The sequence below is a fragment of the Schistosoma mansoni genome (assembly GCF_000237925.1).
Source record: "Schistosoma mansoni, WGS project CABG00000000 data, supercontig 0150, strain Puerto Rico, whole genome shotgun sequence".
Taxonomy (NCBI): domain Eukaryota; kingdom Metazoa; phylum Platyhelminthes; class Trematoda; order Strigeidida; family Schistosomatidae; genus Schistosoma; species Schistosoma mansoni.
Window position 1 is genome coordinate 464,341 of NW_017386047.1, and position 24,857 is coordinate 489,197.

Genomic DNA, 24,857 nt, shown 5'->3' on the forward strand with positions numbered 1-24,857 from the left:
TTCGTATTGAAAATTCTGATCTTGGTGTTGGTTGAGATAATTGATATAACGGGATGCAAAGTCAAAATTAGATTGATTTACACATTCAGATATATGTTCAACATTAATTTCGTTTTAATTCAATGCAAGGGGTTACGCAGTGTAGTGTTGGTTCTGTTGTTGCGTATGACATTTTATTGTGTATAACATACGATATTCTTGTATTATTGTACCTTAATTGAACGAAAGAAGACAACAATCCCTAACTCTGTTACCATGTTTTCGTATCTTTGATGAATAGTAAAATTAATCCATATCAATAATCTCCGACCGGAACAACAGAGGTTTGAATTTTTTGACTGATATGTGTCTTTACTGTAAACACTCATTCGCATACATATATTCTTTACAAGAATACGCGACGTCCAAGAGATTATTCAATGTGACTGGGTTCCTGGAGGAGAATCAGTTATTGTCTCCTTATGCTTGTTTGTATGCTCCGAAACAACTTATAGATTATGTGGGTAGTATGTAGTCAATTTGTTTGATTACACTGGATGTATTCTTCATATATAATTTGACATTAAACAGTAGTCTTCTGCAAATTTCCGACCGACAGCTAAAGGTAAATACTGGATTATGCTTTGAAATAAGTAGGCTCACAATTTGGCGATTTCATCTCGCTCCTAAGTGAGGCATAAGAGATGTTTGCCAACCAACTAAAGGACAGTTATGGTGTACAAAAGTTCACTGCGTTCTATTTTGTGGTCGTGAAACATAGCTCTTATATATAGGGTATATTTGCAAGAAACAGGTCATATATGTTTCCCAAACATTGGTCCTATAAGTTGAGACCATCGAATTGGTGATTCCATGGTTAGTATGGCAAGACAATCGACAGGAGTGTGAATGTTTGTCGACTGACATTATCAGGATGTGTTACGTAACCTCATGCACCGAATACTTTTGCGAGCAATGATGGTTGATATACAAGTAGGTTGAATGGAAACTGAGGATGATAGAATCATGAGATGGAATCAGTCCGTGAAGATGCTGACTGCTGAACTGAGCCATGTGTGTATGTGATGACTTGCTAGTTGGGCTCTGCTTGATTATCATAACCATTCGTTAGAGGCTTAGGTGAAATACCGCAGATTCATTATGAATGGCACAAATTCACCCACTCTTTGTCTCTCTGAGATACTACTTCACCATGTTACTATCGCAAATGTTTTACTCAGATCGTCTGTTTGATGGCTAATATTTCGTATCATTACTTACAATGTTACCTCTTATACAACTCTTGAACTTAACTTGGCAACTTCATATCGTTGGGGTATGGAAACTTGGCAAATCTGAATAGTATGTATCTGTACAGCGATTTTACATATTCAACTAACACCAACCAACCTGTGAATACAGGATTCTCAATTAGCGATCTTGGTCAAAAACACAACATAATATACATTAGGACTATGCATCCAGGATTTGTCTTCAAGAAGTGAGAAATGTCGCTGTAATCACACAGAACGCCAGTGCAACCATTATTGTCAGAATTCGAGCATCGAACAATTTATAGCGAAAAGAAACAGACCCTTATCTCGAGAGCAAAAACGAATGACGCTTGATCGACAAATATTTCTAAAATCCTTACTTCAATAATCGTTTACTTTCTACTTGTCACCCTACAACAGCAAACTAGAGGATATCAAACTGCTTTAAAACGCAGTCATGGGTGCATTAACCATACTCTTTGCAAAGTCTCCTACCATATGCGTCAGTACAGACGTTCAGTTGTAGCTGTATTCCTCAAACCACATGTAATTCAAACGTCAAACATAAAGGTGATGAAAACGATGCTAATCAGGAGGAGTTCATTGATTTGTTTACATTCACAATTTTCTATTGCAATGAAACAAATGATCACAAATAGAGCGATTATAACCCACTAAGCAAATCAAGCTAGCACTTCGATAAGTGGACCGAGAAATTATGATTTTCAGTTTTTTTCTTTCATCACACATGGAGCTCAAACTTAGTATGCGAATTTTTGACATATGATTCAATTGAATACGTTTTGTATGAAGGTACATCCAAGTGAAGAGTCCCAGAGATGACGAAACGTGCCTTCTTGATTCTACTACTACATGCATTTAGTTGATTCCATATTCAAAGATGATGAAGATATTTTTCTTTAATCATCATTCTCGATCGTTAATTATCTTATCAAATATCATATTGATTTTTACTGACCAATTCTTAGTAATGCCTAGCGATTCACATGATTTTATTACGGACAGTTTGCATTTTCGTTGGAGACAATGATCATCATGAGGTCACGATACCTAACAACCTGTTTAATCCTATCTTGGCAGCTTGAGAATATCGAATCCTATTTTAGAAGATTAGTGATTTGTCCCCATCAGATATTACACAAACAATAATGGCGATAACAACAGTTTCGAGTCCAGTTGGTTTTAGATATTTTCATATATGAATGTTCTTAACAAGTATAATTGTCCTTATTCACCATTTCACATACTTGATTCTAACCAGTATTCTCGGTATCTCATTCCAGCATTTAAGCTCTAGTCAGTATCCAACTGTGTTTATTGTTTAACTTCAATCGATTCATGATTGTATGTGCTCATTGAACATTCCACATCCTTGATTCCCACCAGTATTCTCGGTCTCTTAATCCATCACCTAAGCTCTAGATCACTGAGTCGGTATCCAACGGTGTTAATTGTTTAACTTCAATTGGTCCATGATCATATTTTCTACTTTAAAAAGTGATTGACCTTTTATTTTTTTCATTTATGAGTTTACTCTATATGTATACGTGATCAGATTGTGCTATATGAATCATTTTAATAAAAAAATCACATACTACTGGTAACCATCACTTGATTACACGATTTTAATTGCTTGTTACCAATCGCATTCTGTTCATAAAAGTAGGTCACTTCAACCATTCAAAGATTTCGCAAAATTCCTTCCTTCCATAATTTTCCACAGAGTAAACTGATTAAAATAAAAATCATCTTGATTGGCCCGATTCAATCCTCTAGTTTCCCTAGATCACAGTTATCTATATACCTTATTGCTCTCATGAATATATACCTAACCACTGCTATCCAAGAGGTGTCTTGGTCGGTCATTCTCAATGGATTTAGACATTTTAGTCAAGGTTCACATGATGGCTTAGAATCGAACAATAAATGACTGACTAAGAGAAAGAATTGAAGATAAAATCTCTCCAAATAATCATAGGCATGTATTACGACCAATAGATTTCCTTTGTAGAACCGATAAAATGTCACTGAGCCCTAGACAAATCATCCTACAGTTGAGTGATTCATCATGGAACAGTTCATCGATCTTCGTCAACGCCAATGACATCCAACGCGTATCAGACGATCGTATTTCATGGACTGGCCATTGCGGTGGTGGTCGCAATTTCAGTCGTATTTATTTCTAATTGTCAAATACCTATAATGATAATGGCTAGTTAATAACGACGGACGTTTCGAACAGCTAGCTCAATAGGCAGAACAAGCCCCCGAATGCCCTGGTACGGCCGAGAGTGGGGAGAGTCCACTCTCCCTCTCGAAATACTCTCACATGGCCACGCCTATATAGCCTCTGACAGGGAAGTCCTACTCACTGCCTTCTCTTGAAGAGGGTGTTGTTTACGAAATTGAGAGGACGAAAAGTGAATATCTGGCGCTTTAACCGGGTTGGTGGACACAGCGAGTCCACCTAGGGGAGTTGGGAAACCCCCATTCCAAATCAATGGTGCACATGGGCTGACTCCAGTTTCCTGAGGGAACCATTGGCGTATGAATCAATCGTTGGTCACCGACTACCATGTGAATGCATTTCCTTACGATGCTCCACTGCCTTGTGGATCAGACCTTCAGGTTAAAGGCTCCGGATGTGGCTCCCTAAGAAAACCACCTGCTTCAGTTTGGGCACCTGAGCAGTAACACAGCCCTCACACAAATCGAATGAGATTTGTATTTCGCATATGTATCTGGTGCCCATTTTGTACCAATATTTAAGTGTTTAAATAAATGAAGGCAGAACATTTTGAAGGCTAGTCATTAGCTACTAAATAATAGTAAGTAGTATAACATTTTATACAACAATGTTATGCAAATGTAATTAGTTATTGTGAATAATTTATAGCTACAAATCTTGATTATTAACCATACTTTTTTCATGCATGAAAATATCATCATCCCTTATTGAATGTTTTTTCAATCCATTAACAAACATTTGCTAGAAAGGTCAATTAGTTGAACGAAGATCAACAACTGAAGATATTCCCAAGCCTCAAACATTAACAAATTTCGATGTGTTTGAATAATCAATAAACAGTTGTACGTTTTACTAAGACATAATACAAGAACAAGAAGTTACAATCCTGTAATTTGAAGGTGAACATGACCAGTATAATCAGACGTCATATTGGCTCAATACACTTAGCATAATCCGATCACTGATATATCGCGTCAGTAAGTTGATTTGTGGTGATTGTCGTATTATCACAGTTGAACAAACGATCATGGATCGATTGAAGTTAAACAATTAACACCGTCGGATACCGACTCATTGGTCTAGAGCTTAAGTGCTGGAATGAGAGACCGAGAACACTGGTGGGAATCAAGTATGTGGAATGGTGAATAAGGACAATTATACTTGGTAAGAACACTCACATATGCAAATATCTAAAGCCAATTAGAGTCAAAACTGTTGCTATTGCCATTAATTTTTGTGCAATATCTGATGGGGAAAAATCATAAATCTTCTAAAATAGGATTCGATATTCGCAAGCTGCTAAGAAAAGATTAAACAGGTTGTGGGGTATCATAACTTCATGATGATCAGTGATTCCAACGATTTGTGTTAGGACTAAACTTAAGTATGTGTTTAGGTGTATGTTCAGAAGTATATAGCTTGCTGTCAGCTATTAGAAGGTTACTTCTAAGACGTATGTACTTCAACGGGTAAAGGTTCAGTGATTGGAGGCGTTCTTCATAGAGCTTGAATTTGAGTCACCGGAATGATTTCGTGACTCACCGTCAGATACGTTCCACAGTGTTCTTCTCCCTTTGGAGTGAGCAAGGAGATACTATGTTTCTGTACTTTAAACGGCGATGAAGAAAACCGTTGAAGATTACGTAGAAAGTTCTTCCATCAAAGTGGCCAAAAGTGATCTTCAATTTTACCACAGCAAGGTTTGCTTGAAAGACATTTTTGTCGCCGTCTGAGTAAAACTTCAAATCGTAGGTCACCAATACTCCTAGATATTTTTCAACTTGAGATACATCGAGAAGGGAGTTGCCTAATTTGTAGTTGTGGTCTGCACCATGTCCAGATAGACTACTTTACACTTTGAAGTAATAATGGGTAAGTCCGTTGTCATCTGCACAACTTTGAATTGCCTCCTGAAGTGCCAGGTTTTCCACTTACTCACATATCTCTCTCCAAAATTTCAGATAATCAGCAAAAAGCAATAAATCTGACGATACCTGTTGTGAAAGATCGTTAATATAAATCAAGAGAAGAAGAGGTCCTAGTACCGAAACCTGAAGGACCTCACTAGGACATTCCATAGCCTGAGGGAAAGTGAGGTTAACCTTGGCTTTAAAATGTCGATTTCTCAGATATAAAGTGAGCCAATCAATCAAAGGTGATTTGATACCCAGTCATTTGAACCTATTGTTAAGACATATATGGATGACCCTATCAAAAGCTTTTGAGAAATCAAGGTAAATGACGTCAACCTTCCCCTCGCGATAAGGATGGTTGTTCGTCTGTCCACCGCAGTCAGCAGGTTGGTTATACAAGAAGGACCCTTTCTGAAACCGTGCTGTTGGGGTGAAAGGAATTTTAAGGATAATAAATATTTGTGCTTACCGTCGCATATCAGGGATACGGTGTTTGTTCTTTGATATGCAGTTTTACGGAGGATGCCTCGAACAGAGTGATGTTGATATTCTGGTATGCTCGTTTTGAGTTTAACTTGGCGTACTTAATAAGTTGTAAGCCATTATTAGGTCACTTCCTATTCTGCTGTAGCCCAACAAGAATAATCCTAGGTCCAAAGGTATTTAGTTTTAGCCCCATCACTTCTCATGTAGTTTGATCTGGCGCTTAAACATTCCATAATTAACAGCCAGATATCACTCTCTAAGAGGAAAATTTGTAGCAAATTTTCATATAGGGTACTAGTGCTGTGTTAAATGACGTAAACTATCTATGATGTGACATTACGAAATAGCGTATAACTTCATATTTACTGTCCATTGCTCTGTTATCGTAAGAACATCTTGGAGTTCGATTGATTCCTTTTAGATTCTTATGGATCTCCAGATTTTCACACCATCTGCATAGATGAGTGATGTCAAGCTAATTTTATCTAACAGGCTATTAATAAATATCAAGGACAGGAATAGACTTGAGACTGCATCACTCGAAACTTCTGATGTTAAATCATTTCGAACTCGCATGCATCCCATTTACCTTAGCACGAATTGTCCTGTTCTCTAAATAGTTATGGAACCAAGGTTTGGGTGTTTCAGTAAAACCAGTCTTTTCAATTTTCGTTATGCGAAATATAAACTGTACTGTATCAATGGCATTGGCGAAGAGGATGAATATTAGTTACCGACCAGCAAGCATTAATGGTGAGAACAATGATTTCATCCCACTCATGGATATAGAGCAGAACATTTTGTTTGTTTCACACTCATTATGATTGAGGATTAGACAACCAATCATTAATACTGAGGATATTCTTCTACGCTTACTATCCATACTCGTGTTCCAATTTTATGCTGGACTCGCTATTCTGTCAAGATAACCTATAACATGCTAAATCAGACTATTAAATTATGACCTATCGGCATGCATCACTACAAGACTAGAGACTACTTTCATAGTTGAAATCATGAGTCAATTGAAGCTAGACCACCATAAAAAAACCTGGAAGCACTAGACGGCCGTTTCGTCTTATTATGGGACTCCTCAACAGTGCGCATCCACGATCCCGCACTCGTGAGATTCGAACCCAGAACATACCAGTCTCGCGCCAGAACACTTAAACCGAGAGAGACTACTGTTATAATGCATAAATAAATGGTTCGAAGTACAATCACAAAAACTAAACAGAGACTCAAAGCTTCCTTCATTAAAATTATCTAAAGTTTTTTTCTAGAAATGAAACAACATTCGAGCCTGTTGTGGACCTGTCCACTATGGAGCATACTGACACAGTGAATAAAATGTACAGTTCAGCAAAATTAACATCTTAAAATCATGCTGTAATGATTAATAAATAAACACTATAACGACTGTCATTTCTGGTTACGATCCTTCCGGTTGACCTGACAAAATGGAGTATATCTTCAGTCTTCACCCCCGATTAATTCTTATGTGTTCAATATCATGTTAAACAACAATACGAAGTGCTATAAATGATAGTCCCAGATAACTTGATACGATTGTGATGAATATTGTTACAATAATTCCAACCTAGTCGATGGTGATTCCATAGTCATTCGACTTTGTAGTACCGCTGAAATTGCAATTTTTAATATGCTTCATAATATGGATATGAATGATACACCTATATTTGTTCAACAGAATAATTTAAGTCTAATTCATGCAATATTGGTTGTTTGAATCTCCTCATTGACGTTTAGGATTGTAACTAACCAGTATCTTATTGGTATACGTGCGTCCTGTGCGGATCACCTCGATATTACTTTAAGCCACAAGCCTCATAAACAGAGATGGATGGCTGCTGACAATGGAATCCAGGACCCGCATCTCGTACTACAGAGAACTCGTCGGCTGAATGTACTTACATATCATATTTGATTCTCAGTCCACAACTCGAAACTAATACTGTTCACTTCAAAGGTCATAGTATTATCCACTTAGCTATTGAGTTCAGATAGCTATTAGCTTGTCCGATAGAGTAGTAGCTAATTAGAAAAAAAAAGATGGTGTTTGAAGCGAGTTGTACTGGTTACGAGTTCTGGAGTGAACAAGTCTGAGATACAGACACATGTAACTGACGAGTCGTGCAGACGAGACGTGCATCCTAGATTCCACTGCTAACTAAACTATGTTTTGATGATTATACTACAATGATAAATTTATTCTATTTGGAATATTTCTATTATTACACAGAAGATATAGTACAAATCCATGATATATATATATATATATATATATATATATATATATATATATACATATACATATACTGAAGTGTTTCATTTTTCAGCATCAAGTTTATCTTCCATTTCATCTGTTAAAATCTCTTCATCTTCATTAGCTTTTTCATCTTCCATAACAGAATCATCTCCACTCATTGTCGGCATTCCAACAAGTGGGCTTACTATGTCAGCTGTAACAGAAGAACGCCATTCACCATCAGGTTTAGAATAAGAGTTCAATCGACCAATAACACATAATCGATCACCTTTGGTTAAATGTTTAATTTTATCAACAAACGATTGTTCGAAAACATATACACTGTAATAGGAGGCGATTATTTTGATTTCGTAAAAGAAACAATGAGAAAATAAACGGATGAGACTTGAATAGATTTCAGATGAGATATGAACATTTATTTTAGAAAATAATATTATTTATTTATTTATACACATAAATATTGGTACAAACGGGTACCAGATAAATATGCGCCTCACAAATCAAATGAGATTTGTGTGACGGCTGTGATACTGCTCGGGTGCCCAAACCAAAGCAGGTAGTTTTCTTAAGGGATCACATCCGGAGCATTCGACATAAAGATCTGATACACAAGGCAGTGGAGCATCGTAAGGAAATGCATTCCCATGGTAGCCGGTGACCAACAGCAGGTTCATACGCTATTCGTTCCTTCAGGATACTGGAGCCAGCCCATGTGCACCATTGGTTTGGAATCAGGGTTTTCTAACTCCCCTAGATGGACTTTCCGTGTCCACCAACCCGGTTAAAGCTCCGGATAATCGCTTTTTGTCCTCTCAATTTTGTAAACAACACCCCATTGACGAGAAGGCAATGAGTAGGACTTCCCTGTCAGAGGCTATATACGCGTGGCCATGTGAGAGTATTTCGAGAGGGAGAGTGGACTCTCCCCACTCTCGGCCATACCAGGGCATTTGGGGGCAGTTACAGTTAAATCGACTAAATATTAATATCAGCAATTTTTATACATCGTACACCAATTTAATTACTTTGACTGTTTTATTAAAGCTCTAAAATTAGGATGAAATTACGATTGAAGAATATATGTGTTAGCGTAACTGATTTGAATTCATGTCACTTAACGTTTTCAAATATTGATTGCAACGACTGCTTACACTCTAATCAAAAAGTATAGACCTCTCGGCGTCGTCTATTCAAACAGCCACTAACTTTATGTAGTGATGCAGTGTTCTGTTCGATCAATACTGACATTTTTCTAGCTTACTCCCATACTACCGAACATTAAATGTTGACGTGACTAGTGTCTAGGCATGTGTCACATTTATAATACCTCAATTAACGAAGGTTAGTACCTTTATAAGTTAATTTACCGTCTTTACCTAGAAAAGTCTGCAATTAATTAATTAACTACAGTAACTCGTTTATCAGGCACAGATTCATATATCTGATTTCAAGCCACAATCTAAGTTTGAATGACAGTGATATTACCGTTTCTCGATTCGAAATAGGATGATTTACGGGCTGAAAAGTCAAATGCTCTAATCACTACTATTAGGCTTCAAAAAATAGTTATTTAACTATGCAATAGTCAGTCAGTCAGCTACAACGTAGGATCAGGCACATTTATGCATCGGTCCAAGTTGCCATACCTCGTTAGCACAACAAGATGAACACCGAATTCATAGAAGTAATTAATTTAGTGGTGGTAGTATATAAAAGATAGGTTGTATATAAGGATATAGTTTGGGAAGGAAAAAAAGTTATGAAGCAATTTTAATCTTAAGGTTTAAAGGAAGATAAAGAATGTATACACCTACGCCATTGTAATCGATTCTGAACCATGTCACCTAGAGTCTCCAACCATTGGTAACGATAGTCACGCGGACCCTAACCAAGTAGTCTGCATCTGCCAACATAGCTCAGACTAGAAGTTAGGGACTTCAAGCATTGATGCCATTGATGTAATAATATTAATAATAATCTCGAAATCACAAAAACCATACTGATTGATAATATAACTGACTAATTAAAGTAAACTTACGTATGAAAAGCCACGGTAGATAAATATCCATTCGTAGTCTTTAAACTATTTTTTGTTACTAATCCAATTGATACATAGACATTTTTACCATTCTTGCTTTCACCGAAATGTAAAGAACTCACTCTACCGAATAAAACTACCTACATGGAGATGAACAATAATCACTAGGAAATTACCTGATTTATATCAGTTGATGATAATGTGTTAACTTGACGATATGATAATTTTCCAAATATTTTAAATAGTCGTGAAATATTCGGAGATATGCCGATAGTATTATTCCAAATCATCTGTAATTCAAAAACAAATTTTGAAATAATCAGTTGGATTTGAATCGACAACTGCATCTTTGAGTTAATGTGGTATGGCAACTCGAACTGATGTACGTACGTACGTACGTACGAAGTTCTACGTTGTGACTGACTGACTGGATTAAATTATTTCAAGAGAATATATGAGTCACAAGTTGAAAGCTTAAATATCAAAACTACCGAAGACAATATTACTGAACTTTAAGATGCATGATTAATGACATAATAAATTGCCTTCAAATGCTCTGGTACGGTCGAGAGTGGGGAGAGTTAGTATCTCTCTCTTGGAATGCTCTCACATGGACACGTGCATACAACCACTATCGGGGAAGTACTACTCCCAGCCTTCTCATAGTAAGGCTGATTTTTACGGAATTCAGAGAACGAAAAGCGAATTTCCGGTGCTCTTACTGGGTTAATCAACGCGGAGGATCCATAAAGGGGAGTTGGAAAACCCTGATTCCAAACCAATTGTGCACAGGGGCTCCAGGATCCTGAAGGAATGAACGGTGTATGGACCAATCATTGGTCACCGACTATCATATGACTGCATCTCCCGAAGTTGCTTCACTGTCTTGTGTATCAGACCTTTAGGTGAAAGGCTTGGGGAGTGGTCCCACAAGAGAACCACCTGCTTTGGTCTGGGCACCTGGGTAGTATCACAATCCACACATAAATCAAGTGACCTGTGCGGCACATATGTGTTTGGTGCCTCTTTGTACCAGTATTTATGTGTTCAAATAAAGAAAGAAACATAATAAACCCAACTGTGTGGCGTTCTTATCATATCATTTATTTTTGATTCTTCATCCAATTGACAGACTGAATAGATTCATATTTTATGACCTGGTGCTATACAGTGAAACGGGACATTGGAATTCTGTTTACTTTCAAAGTAACATGAATGACTGTTAGATATTTTAAAAAATCCTACTAAAGCAGTTGTGACTTAAAGTGAAGAGCTGAAAATCGTCTAGGTTAGAATTGTTTCTGAAGGACTATAAAATTAAACGCAAGGAGATTTGTTACTTGATTTTAGACTTCTTAACTAAAACAGTAATATAGATAAAAAGAGAGAATATTACTGTTGATTATCGTTGAAAATCATCCCTGAACTCTAACTATTGGCTGAGTTGAGTTGAAATATTCGTGACTATTGAATAAAGACAAGGAATATGTCAACAAGACTTTTCTTTACAACCCATCTAAAGATGACAATAATAGTTGTATTCACAGGGTAACTGACTTAATTGATGTTGAGGGGATTTAAATAACTTACATATTAAGATAGCCTGGCAACGTATAAAATTTGCTATAAAAGTATCAAAGACAATTAATTCGTAACCAGTTGTAGGCACAAGTCAGGTTTTTATCAGTTTACTCGAACTATGTGGTTTGTGAATGAATGCAAATAGACAGAAAAATCAATAAACAGTGTGAGTCTACGGAATGACACAACACTTATCCTTTAAAGTTGCATACGTGAGGCTGCTTTTCATGAGTCATATACATATGAACTGTTTTAGCTTAATTTATCTAATACATAACAAGTGCAATATTGGTTCTGGATTTGTAAAGTGACATGTTCTTATTATTATTTGAACACATAAATATCGGTACAAGAGGGCACCAGATATATATGCGCCACACAAAAACTGTCATTTCATTTAATTGTATGAGGGCTATGATACTGCCCGGGTGCCCAGACCGAAGCAGGTCAAGTGATATGAACTGTGATTAAGGTAAATAAGTGTAGATTATATCTTAGTTGTGAAGTCAATGTGTGTATTCAAGTGTATTCAAATACCGCTATAAATAAATGCCTTGGTACGGCCGAGAGTGGGGAGAGTCCACTCTCCCTCTCGAAATGCTCTGACATGGCCAGCGAATATATAGCCTTTGTCAGGGAAGTCCTACTCACTGCCTTCTCGTGGCACTACTGTTGTTTACGAAAGTGAGAGGACGAAAAGCGAATGTCCGTCGCTTTAACCGGGTTGGTGGACACGGAAAGCACACCTAGGGGAGTTGGAAAACCCTGATTCCAAACCAATGGTGCACATGGGCTGGCTCCAGTATCCTGATGGAACGAATGGCGAATGAACCTGCTGTTGGTCAACGGCTACCATGGGACTGCATCTCCTCACGATGCTCCACTGCCTTGTGGATCAGACCTTTAGGTCAAAGGCTCGGAGTGTGGCCCCCTAAGAAAACCACCTGCTTCGGTTTGGGCACCCGAGCAGTATCACAGCCCACACACAAATAAATGAAATGATGAATTCTATTGACGAAAGTATTCTCGCTCATACTAAAAGCAAGACAATTTACACGATTATTATTATTACCATTATTATTATTATTATTATTATTATTATTATTATTATTATTTACTACGTCGCTTTTTCACTCCCTTTATTCCCAAATTGTGTATCCTTCCTTTCCAACTTATGCAGTAGCTCGCCCATGGTGGAAAATCTGTCCTATCTAAACGATCTCCAGTCACTGTCTGGTTGTAAGTGAATGCTTCCACCGATTACGAATACTGAGGCAGTCTTTCTGAAACCACGTACGCCGTTCAAGCTGGCTTCCTTCAACGTTCGCACACTAATGCAGATCAGACAACAGATGGGGCTGGCTATGTCTTTAGAAAGTCTTAATGTTGATGTTTGCTGTCTATCCGAGACCCGTATTCAAGACTCTAGTGAAGTACTACAAATTCGCTCTCCATCTGTCGCTTCGAAAAGCTTGTTTCACGTGCGCTTATCCGGGGACTCTGTGGCATTTTCGTCTGGTCTTGCAGGCGTTGGTGTTGCACTAAGCGCTAGGGCTGAGGCAGCACTAATCGATTGGATCCCCATTAGCAGTCGGTTATGTCCTGTTAGATTAGAAAGTTCCATCAAAGTGAGAAGAAACCGGCGTGAGAAACGGTGTCTTTTCGTCATCTCCGCCTGTGCCCCGACAGATTGCAGCCCGGATGCAATCAAGGATGAGTTTTACCATCAGTTAACAGTTCTTCTTCAGAAAGCGCGTTCGACAGATATTGTAGTACTAGCCGGAGACTTGAATGCACAGGTCGGGCGTCTAGGCACAGAAGAGAGTCGTTTAGGTGGCCGATGGGGACTTGTTGGTCGCAGGACAGATAACGAAGACCGTTTGCTGCAACTGTGCACAAACCACAACCTGTTTCTGGCTAGCACTAACTTCCGGCACAGTCATCGCCGGTGTGCCACCTGACGTCCTCCCTCTGCATCCCAAGCCTGGACTCAGATTGATCACATCGCGATCAGCTACCGTTGGCGTGGTTGTGTACAAGACAGCCGCTCCTTTTGGAGTACCTATCTGGAGTCTGATCATGCCCTGGTTTGCGCCAATCTCACCTTACTTTTCAGTGGCCGAAGGATTGACCACCACCAACGGATCGATGTTAGTAAACTGGCCCCCAAATGGCCTGGTACGGCCGAGAGTGGGGAGAGTCCACTCTCCCTCTCGAAATGCTCTGACATGGCCAGCGAATATATAGCCTCTGTCAGGGAAGTCCTACTCACTGCCTTCTCGTGGCACTACTGTTGTTTACGAAAGTGAGAGGACGAAAAGCGAATGTCCGTCGCTTTAACCGGGTTGGTGGACACGGAAAGCACACCTAGGGGAGTTGGAAAACCCTGGTTCCAAACCAATGGTGCACATGGGCTGGCTCCAGTATCCTGATGGAACGAATGGCGAATGAACCTGCTGTTGGTCAACGGCTACCATGGGACTGCATCTCCTCACGATGCTCCACTGCCTTGTGGATCAGACCTTTAGGTCAAAGGCTCGGAGTGTGGCCCCCTAAGAAAACCACCTGCTTCGGTTTGGGCACCCGAGCAGTATCACAGCCCACACACACAAATAGTGTGGCGCATATGTACCTGGTGCCCTTTTGTACCAATATATATGTGTTTAAATAAATAAATAATTAAACTGGCTGCAACATCTGTTGCAAGTAAGTATCGAGCGGAGTTAGCCTCTAGGCTAGCTACCACCCCACCGAAAAGTATAGATGAGCATTGGTTGCATCTTCACGACGCCATGAAAATGGCGAGTAAAGCCGCTTGCGGCTTCGCGAAACGTCCCGCTTACAAGCACTGGGTCTCTTCTGGCTCCTTACAACTGATGGAAGCCCGTCGGTCTACTCCGGGTGACCGTGAGTTTGACCACAAACGAAGGCTGTTACGTAATGAAATCGGGCAAAGCTTGCGTAAGGACCGGGAAGCCTGGTGGTCGGAGCGTGCTAATGAGATGGAAGCAGCAGCTGCATCTGGTAACTGCCGGAAGCTCTTCCAACTCATCCGAGCCACTGGCAGCAAGAAGTCTGGTGTGAGTGAAACAATCTACGAGGATGACGGGATGCCAATCACTAACATCTCTCGACGTCTTGGACGATGGGCTGAATTTTTCGAAGGGCAGTTCAACTGGCCTGCTGCTTCGGCAACATCGACCAGTTTGTCCTGCCCCCCATGGCCAGTGACGACTGATCCACCAAATGAGGCGGAAGTCCACAACGAACTCCAACTCTTGAAGCGCTACAAATCACCGGGCCCAGATGACTTACCTTCGGCTCTTTTTAAAGATGGTGGTGACTTTCTGGCTAAGGAACTGACGGTGCTGTTTGCAAAGGTTTGGGAGCAAGAAAGTGTTCCAACATCATGGAATGAGTCAATAGTCGTCCCTATCTTTAAAAAGGGTTCACGTTGTTCCTGTAACAACTATCGGGGGATAAGTTTACTTCCGATTGCGTCCAAACTATTGGCTTCTGTCATTCTTCGTAGGTTGTTTAAAACCCGAGAACGATTGACTCACGAGGAGCAGGCTGGTTTTCGTTCTGGTCGAGGATGCATTGATCACATCTTCACCCTCCGCCAAATGTTAGAACACCGTCATACTTATCGCAGGCCAACAATCGTAGTGTTTCTTGATATCAGGACTGCCTTCGATTCGTTGAACAGGACTGTTCTCTGGGATTGTCTATTGAAGAAGGGTGTGCCTGAGAAGTTCATTAACATCTTAAAGGCCCTGTATACGAACACCTCAGGCAGAGTGAGGGCATACAACCACCTTTCTCCCTTGTTCCATTCGAGCAGTGGGGTTAGGCAGGGTTGCCCGATCTCACCATTCCTCTTCAACTTTGCCATCGATGACTTCCTGGAAACAGCTCTGGTGGATGTAAGTAATGGCGGTGTGGATATGTTGCCTGGAGAACGACTTTTCGACCTCGAGTATGCGGATGATATTGTCTTACTGTGCGATAATGCCCAAAGCATGCAATCCGAACTTAATCAGTTGACAATCAGTGTCCGCAGGTACGGCATGTGCTTTGCACCCTCCAAGTGCAAAGTACTCCTACAAGACTGGCAGGATTCTCATCCTGTACTCACCCTGGATGGTGAGCAGATTGAAGTAGTTGGGAAATTCGTGTATCTAGGTAGCTATATAAGTGCTGGTGGTGGCGTGAGTGATGAGATTGATGCACGTATAAGGAAAGCCAGAGCGGCTTATGCCAATCTGGGCCATCTTCGGCGCCTTCGTGATGTTAGTCTGGCTGTAAAAGGTCGGATCTACAACGCGTCGGTGAGGGCTGTTTTGCTGTATGCTTGTGAAACCTGGCCTCTCCGAGTTGAGCATGTTAGACGACTCTCTGTGTTCGATCATCGTTGTCTCCGAAGGATTGCTGACATCCAGTGGCAACACCATGTTAGTAATGCAGAGGTTCGGCATCGTGTGTTCGGGCGCCGAGACGATAATTCAATTGGTGTCACCATCTTGAAACACCGACTTCGGTGGCTTGGACATGTTTTACGAATGTCGTCCCAGAGACTTCCACGCCGTGCATTATTTGCCGACCCTGGGACTGGTTGGAAGAAGCGGAGAGGAGGTCAGTGTATGAAATGGTGTCGTGGCATGAAAGAAAGCTGCAAAGGGCTAGCTTCTGTTGGTCCTTCACGACTCCCTGGATGGGGTCCGAGAGATGGTGCAACACAGTGGCTAGAGACGTTATCGGATATGGCTCAGAATAGAAGCCAGTGGCGATCCTGCTGCAACCTTCTTTTACTTTCTACATAAAGAGTGGTTCTAACTTTTTTAACTGAGTCTTCTGGTTGTACATTTTAGTCCGCCTTACCTTTTCATCCTTTCTCTTCCTACTTTCATTATTTTGTGTGGCGCATATGTATCTGGTGCCTTTTGTACCAATATATGTGTTTAAATAAATAAATAAATAAAAATAAATAAATGAACCATAAAAAACATTCTTTTAGATTATCCAAAATGTAAGGATACATTTTTACGTTGTTTACCAATAAGTAATGCCTCAAAAAGCCTATCCTTCAGTATAGTTTCGTTCAAAGAATAGCTTCAGGTGGAAACGAGCGAAATAAACGTGAAATTAACTATAGAATAAATAAGTTAAGTAGACAGAATGTGTATGATCTTCTAATAGTACGGGGAAAAACGATTTTACTCTAGGAACCAAAAGTTAAATGTGTTTTGTAAAAACGAACACCTCTAACTGTGCAGTTATAGTAGAAACGCTTGAAGCTTCATGATTTTAATGTTACAATCTGACCACATCTAGGGGAGCCTATCATAACAGTCAGTCAGTCAATCAGTCAGCGACAACGTAGGACCAGGCACATATATGCATTGGTCCAAGTTGCCATACCTCGTTAGCACAACAAGATGAACACCGGATTCATAGAAGTAATTAATTTAGTGGCGGTAGTATATAAAGAAAGGTTGTATGTAAGAATATAGTATAGGAAGGAAAAACAACCAAGTAAAGGATTTCTGATAATTAGGTTGTCACAACAAATAATGTGTAATTTTAAAATATTAAAACTTGAAGCTTGTCAAAAGCCTTCTAGGTGAACGATGGTTGAATTCCGAAGTTAGATTTAGATATAATATGTACCGTACATCTACACAAGATACTCAATATCCGTTGTATCAATACCATCCACAACAACCCACCATGGCAACAAACAAACCAACTTTTAGCTGAAGAGGAAATTAGGAAAAGTTGCTAGAGGTGAGTAGGAGATACACTCAGGAAATCATCAAACTAAATCATAAGGTAATGCCCAACCTGGAATCCTGGAGGCGGAAGAAGAGAAAGGGGACCAAAAAACACGTAGCCTTGAAAATGGGAGACAGGCATCAGAGAAATAAGTAGCAGTTGGAAATAACTGGAAAGAACCGAGGACAGAGTTGGTTTGAGTCCTGGTCGATGGCCTATGATCCATTAAGGATTACAGCGTGGTTGGTAAGGTTTTAGAAAAAATTATTCGGAAGGAAATGTTAAAGTATCTCGATGAAAACCGGATCCTTTCGGAAAAGCATCATGGTTTTAAAATAGGTTATTCCCGTCCTACTAGCTTATTAGTAGCTCATGAAAGCTAGTGTGCTTTAAAAACCAAAAGTTACCTATAGACGTAACTTAAATTGACTTCAGCAACGCTTTTAACAAAGTCCCTTACAAACGGCTGTTATATAAGTTAGGAAATGTCAGGGTTGGGGGCAATCTAATAATGTGGATAAAGGACTTCCTAGTTGGGCGCCAACAAAGAGTACGAGTGAATCCCAAGTTGTCTAGCTGGGAAACTGATCTTGATGGGGTGGCTTAAGATAGTTTTGGAGCCAGTGTTATTCCTGTTATACGTAAATGAGCCTTCTTGTCTCCTATCATCATCGTCCTTGCTATATGCTGAAGATGACTGACTAAGCTAAACCTATTCGCGGTCAAATCAAAGAACTTGAGGTACTTTGGTTAGTTTCTGAATTACTTAGTGGCAAATTTTCATCTGATATGCCCTCATTCTTCTTGTCTTTCAAAACAGGGAATTTACGTGGACACTTTTAAAAAGTCCACAAGACCAGAACAAAAGTACTTATCAGCTGACTATCGACGTTCCTATCGAATCGAGTGGAATGCATCACCTCAGCAAGTGGTTGAGGCTCCATCCGTCTACTCTTTCAAAAAAAAGTTGAATCAACTGGAAGACTATTATCGCCAGGACTAAAAAGGTCCACCAAGCCTTCTGTACTTCCCAAACTGAAACTTTACCATACACAATAAGATTTGAAGTTTTTGACATGTTTTCTTTGTCTTACGGCAAATTGTTGTGATCTGGTTTTCCCAAATAAAGTATAAAAGAATGATACTGAACTTGACATACTAGTTTTGCTTTTAAGTATATTGAAACAACTCTGAGAACATAGAAAGTGAGTTCGAAAGTCAAGAACAGACAAAATCTCTATGATACATAGGTTTTCACATCGAATATTAACCTAACAAAGCTCACGACAACCTACAAATTCCGAGATTACTTCTGGCGAACTTGGGTGAATTTTGTAATTAATCCTAGGTCTTGGAGAATACGGGTTATTTTATAGAACGAAATCCCATACTTATGTATTACCGAATATTTTGTTATTTGCCGGAAAATTACCGGAAGCTGGTCAATTTCATCTCAAGTTTTGAAGCTTTAAACTACACTAAGAGGTGTAAATATCTCCAAATGACCCAGTGAATGGAAATTAGGAACCTATAGAAGCTTACCAATAGAAAAAAACAGAAGCTACCAGCTATATATAGAAAGCCGGTAGAGTATCCTTAATACATAGATTACAAACTGGAATATAAAACCTTACTCTCAGGAATTATTACTTACACCATGTATCCCAGACGACAACAGGTGTGAGAATAACGTGAATATCAAATTCTCGCGCTGTTGTACATTGTTCACTTTCAGTCCTCCGTAGGTTGGTGGACCTGTATTAATCCTGACAGACTGCCTTCCAGTGAATGTACTGCTTCTCCCTATTACTGTTCACTGATGGAGTTGATATAACTTGTTCGGTAAAGGCGTTGCAACGCGTAGTTGTCTTCAAATCGTGACGTATTATTACTCCTAAGTCTTTATGTTCTTGAACGCATAGAGGATATGTACTATCAATTGTATAGTGGTAACTATTGCCGCGTGCATGAGCACACTCTTCTTAGAATAAACTGATGAGCCCCAACCTCAAGCCTGTCTAACTAATTCGTCTAAGTCAGCTTGGGGATCAATGCTATCAGCCTCACTTCTTATTGTTCTCCAGATTTTGACATCATCCGCAAATACTAATGTCGAAGTCTTAGGTATTAACAGTAATTCACCGACCTAGGGAAGGAAAAGTAGATAATCTAAGTTGGTGCCTTTTGGTACGCCACTTTTGACAGGCATCCGTTTGGATAGCTTTACATTAACTCCTACTCACCAGCAGAATGTATGTTTGGGAGGAAAATGCGGACAATATTTGGCAGAATATTGCCACCCAAGAAAACAATAAAACTTGTACAGGAGCATCAGACGGGCACCCGCAGCTTGAAGGTAGATGAGAAAGTGCTTATAAAGTGGTATCAAGGTGGTCGAAAATGGTTACCAGGGGTCATAGAACAGCGTATCGGGAAGGTACTTTATTTAATCTGGAGAAGCGACGGAAAGTGTATCAGACATATTATTCAGATTAGAAAAGATCACAGGACAGCGACAGTAGATACATGACTACATTTCAACATGCTGGTGGATCTAACGCAGAAACGTTAGAAAGAAGACCTCAACCAACGATTTGAAAGACGTAAAAGTGAAGTCGTGAAGAGCAATGAACCGAAAAAGGAGAGTGGTAACAATGTTTCAAGTAGATCCAAAATGAGTCATATGTAACAGAATTCAAAGAGGATGGCTCGTTGGCAAACTCAAGGAAGCATCAAGAAGCTCAGAAAGAGCCGAAAACATTCCATCCAGTCACCGCTGGAGGAACATTCTAGAATGTCGACGTGTAGCTTCCCTATTAGATGAATAAGAAGGACCCCCTATGTGCCTATTGGCTGTCTGAAATGAGGATTTGCTTTCAACCAAAACTATAAATGCACGAGATCTTTGTACTATATTTGACACTGGTGGGAATGACATTCCTACTTACTAGTCTTCTATCTTCGCTCTTGAGACGTTGTGAGTTCGATCGTTCAAGCAGTCTAGTAGTACGCCACATAACAAGAATCTAAGCTCTAGATATAATGAAGATAATAATGGGTCGAAAAATAATTGTTGTCATATTAACACTAAAAGGTCACAAATATACAAAGATCCGTCAACAAAAAATGTATATGAACATAAAGTCTTGGAGGCTATTCACACAGCCTGAATGAACAAACGTATCAGTTATTGTATGATTCTTAGGTCCTCATTTATGATGACTTTTTGTGGAACGATAATGTATTTCGCTTGGTATTGTTTGCTAGTATCTTCCTATTTGTTGTTTAGGACTGCAATTGATCAGCTCACTGGTAGTCACTATTCATCCTGGATTATAAAACGACAACGTCAGCTTTAAAATTAGCGTGACCCATTTAAAAGAATTAAATATCACTAAATATACATACGCCCGACCGTTGCTGCTACGTTGACGTGGTGGACGGACTTGCCTATCGTCATGAACCAATCGAGCTATACTGGCTGGACAATCGTTCCTCAAGGTCCTACCATGCCAGACAGGTCGATTGAAGAGCGGTAGGAATAAAAGCAGAAAACACAAGGTCTGAAGGCGAAGTCTTACTGCTGACTGCACAAAAGTGTGACGGCGCTAAGGTGTTTCCTTCAGACAACCAGCATAACAGCGATACTATCTTCCCACACGGAAGGGTGGAGTTAGAAAATGTCGACACTGAAAATGCACAGCTCGCCTTATCCCATAGATTTCCGTCTCCGGCGGTAAAGTCCCAATAAGTACGAAGCTAACAAATAAACTACCCACAAAAAGGTCGTGTGTGACCGACCTCAAGTAGTTGTCCCTTGGGCACTGTGATCTTGCCTCAGGCCATTAAAACCACTTCTAATCCAATTTCCTTTTCAGGTACCTCTAGAAGAACCCTCCTACGGTGGGGGCAACTTTCTTTGTTCATAATTAGCTTCAAACATCGATAACGGATAATAAACAATGACGAGCTGTGGCTGAAATGTTGGCTTAATGTCTGGACTGTGTCTAAGAAAGTGCGATCACTTGGGTTCGAAGGCAGGGTCAAATTACAGTACTCGTCCAGCTCACTTGCACCCAACTTTCGAAGTAGCAGTCGCACCTTACAAGCACCATCTTGATTAGCGAAATCAAATTTAAATAATTTTACATGACGCCGGAACCACATGTCAAAAGTAACATTGGCATCAGGATCATAATGATCAGCAATAAAATTTGCGATGCCGTCTACTGATGGTGTTGTGGTTGCATTAGAAGTATTAGGCTGCGTGTGTTGGATCCATTTTGCAAGTGAAAATCCCTCCATGCATACATTTGTGATTTCTTCTTTAAATGTTCTTTATTTGTATATGTTGTTAACATTTTTGATGCTAATTAAGACTGTAACGTTTAATTTTCTTGGTTTTATTATCGTTTTTTATTGAGTCTCTATGTTCCTTACCGAACTGTATCTAGTTTGTTTTAATTGCTATTATTCTGGCATCTGCCATATTGGCTGCTTGCTATTTGATTGTGCGGTTTGATTTTGACTGGGATCGTGCATTTTTGGTTGTAATTTGGAGCACTTTTCCAGAAATTGAAACACTTTGTGTTATAAAATAGCCGCTCAAACGAAGTCTCACTTGATCTATCCAGAAAAGATAGAATAACGCTTACCTTTTGGTGTTTTTGATTGAATATTTTGGTATCAATTGTTGGTTGAATAACCGGGTGATAATATTCGTTTAGAACCGCGTTCCTCAAAATACCTTGTTCTGCTTTTGATTGGGGCACGAGTGTATAAAACTATTCCTCGGTTATTCGGTGACATCCAGACCTATTGGAATCTAGGTTTGGATCTTACAGTGTGGGAGGTGAAATCTATATATCTATCAACATTTGCATTAGTTTCAGCTGCTGTTTAAGTAATTATTCAAGCTAAGAAGGATCAATGTTTTCAAAACCACCGTCGCCAAATGATACACTATTACGATTTCTCCTTATTCGGTGACTGGAACGAAGGTCGATGACACAGTGACACGATAGGCTATTCCAATCCGCTATTCCAAGCCCCGCTAAATAGAGTGAGAAGTGCAAGACGTAAGTAGGAGAAAATATGTTCCGTAAGCAGCCAGAAGCACAAGCAATCCCAACAGGAAGAAATCAAACGTTAGATACAGCGTTGAAAATGTCCTCGAGAAACGTTACAAAACAGCACACTAAAAGATACAACGGATCAATAGTGTTTAAGTTTTCCCAGAATGGGAAATATGACGTAAAGCTGGAAAGAGCGCTTTTGACGCTAAAACAGCGAAATTCAAATTTTCAAAATACAATTACAAAAATAAGTCATTTACCAAGTGAGTTCTGGGGATCTAACACCCCCAACAAAGTGACAACTGCCCTAATACCTCTAACAGCACTCAAGATCACTGTATTCATAATCAATCTCCTTCTTCAACTTCTATTATTCCTCCCATCTCGGTTTTCAACACTTAACTTTCTTTTTTCGGCTTCCTCCTCAAGTGTCACCATGGCCAACGATTCTAGTAAGCGAAACAATGTCCCAGGTCTATTGAAACCTCGTTCCAAAGTACACATTGGAGCCTTCAACGTACGTACCTTATGTCAAATCGGCCAGCAGGCCTCCTTGTCCTGGGAATGGAGGAACAATGAAGTCTGAGACGATTGGTTGACAGTTTACGAATGAAGTATTAATTGTATGGTTGTAAGATTGTACTAGGATATTCTGTTACGTTGTAATAAAGTATATTCAATTGTCCCCACCTATGTTTTTGTTCACTGCAGTAAGAAACATGAATGAAATATCTTTTGCGAAAGTCGGAATCAGTCTGTCGACATAGAGGTGAATAATCCATGTTTGCAACTAAAATTACATATTAATTAGCACACAGTGATGATTAGAGATTTAGAGTCAAATTAACATGTTATGAATGTGTAAACGTATTTAGTCATTATTTGTTTTGCTGGATTTTATGAAAAACCTAAATCAATCTAAATTAGTTCCCTTATATGAATGAACAAGAAGAGCCTGAACGAAAAGAATTGTATTCAACTAGCAACTACATGGAAAATGTTCGTTAACAAGTAATTGGACACTATTTTGATTCCAACCTGTTTATTTCACATTCACCATTATTGTGACTGGAATTAATGTAGATTATTTGAGCGACACAATTATGTATTTGATTATTCTCATTTCAGTAGTTGGATTAATGAGTCAATTGTAACTAGACCATCATGGACAACCTGGAAGCAATAAACGTCCGTTTCTTTCTAGTATGGGACTTTTCTGAAGTGCGCATCCACGACCCTGCTGGCGAAATTCGAACCTAGGACCTATCGGTTTCGAGCGTGAACGCTTAGCCTGTAGACAACTCAGTTAACATTCAGTGGTATTATTATCTCACTTCAACCAATCCACGAAATTTCGCCACCGTCCACCATTGTCTTCAATCAGTTACTATCTCAAGACAGACTAGGTTGAACTCCAATGGTCCATTTTACATGCACATCAATGATTCAGAAACGGATTTTCAACCTTCAACTTGCGCTTTCATATGAAAACAGATTAACACTGCTTATCAAATATTAACAACTCAATCTTACAGACACACACACAATCCATTCAGTCATTTATCTTCATATCGTGAATTTGTCACATGATTCTCATTTAAATGGCTCATGTCATTCTATTTGCCAAAGTCAACATCCAAATATGATTGGATTAGAACAGTGAAGATTTGACTTGTTTTGATTGTCAAACACTATATCTTTCTTTGATAATTTTGATTATTACCCTGAAGAAGTCCGAACAAGTTTACTGGACGAAACGTTGGAATTATTTAAATTTCAATCTGAGATTAGATTCCACTTCCTTTCTTCATTCCTTATACAATAGAGCCATTTACTCATATATGTTGATTTCAGTCAGTTTGTAATACGTAGGCAATTGAAACAATGATCCAAAGAATAAATGTTGTAATATTCACGAATGTAACCCTGAAAATTTTAGTTACGAATAAACATTGAAACATCAGGTCAGTGCTGTTTGGTACTGAAGTGCTTTCTAGTTGTAGACAATCTGTAACGTAAACTATTTTGAATATTATTGTAAGTCAACCTCAACACAGATTGATTTCACGAGATGAACCATTGTAAACAAAGGATCGGGTGTTTCATCCGTGTACGAGAATGTTCAGTTTCATGAACCCATAACTTTGTCAGTGATCAAACCTATAACTTACAGATCT

At 39.3% G+C, this 24,857-nt stretch overlaps 1 protein-coding gene across 1 annotated transcript; it reads right to left on the reverse strand.

Moving 5' to 3' along the window:
* Positions 1–8,270: 8,270 nt before the first annotated feature.
* Positions 8,271–12,066, reverse strand: Smp_160540 (hypothetical protein; the record flags this gene model as incomplete). Its single annotated transcript, XM_018798831.1, has 4 exons — positions 8,271–8,479; positions 10,296–10,389; positions 10,426–10,539; positions 12,043–12,066. 4 exons carry the CDS (start codon positions 12,064–12,066, stop codon positions 8,271–8,273), a joined length of 441 nt encoding a protein of 146 aa, XP_018646660.1.
* Between the last annotated feature and the right edge of the window lie 12,791 nt (positions 12,067–24,857).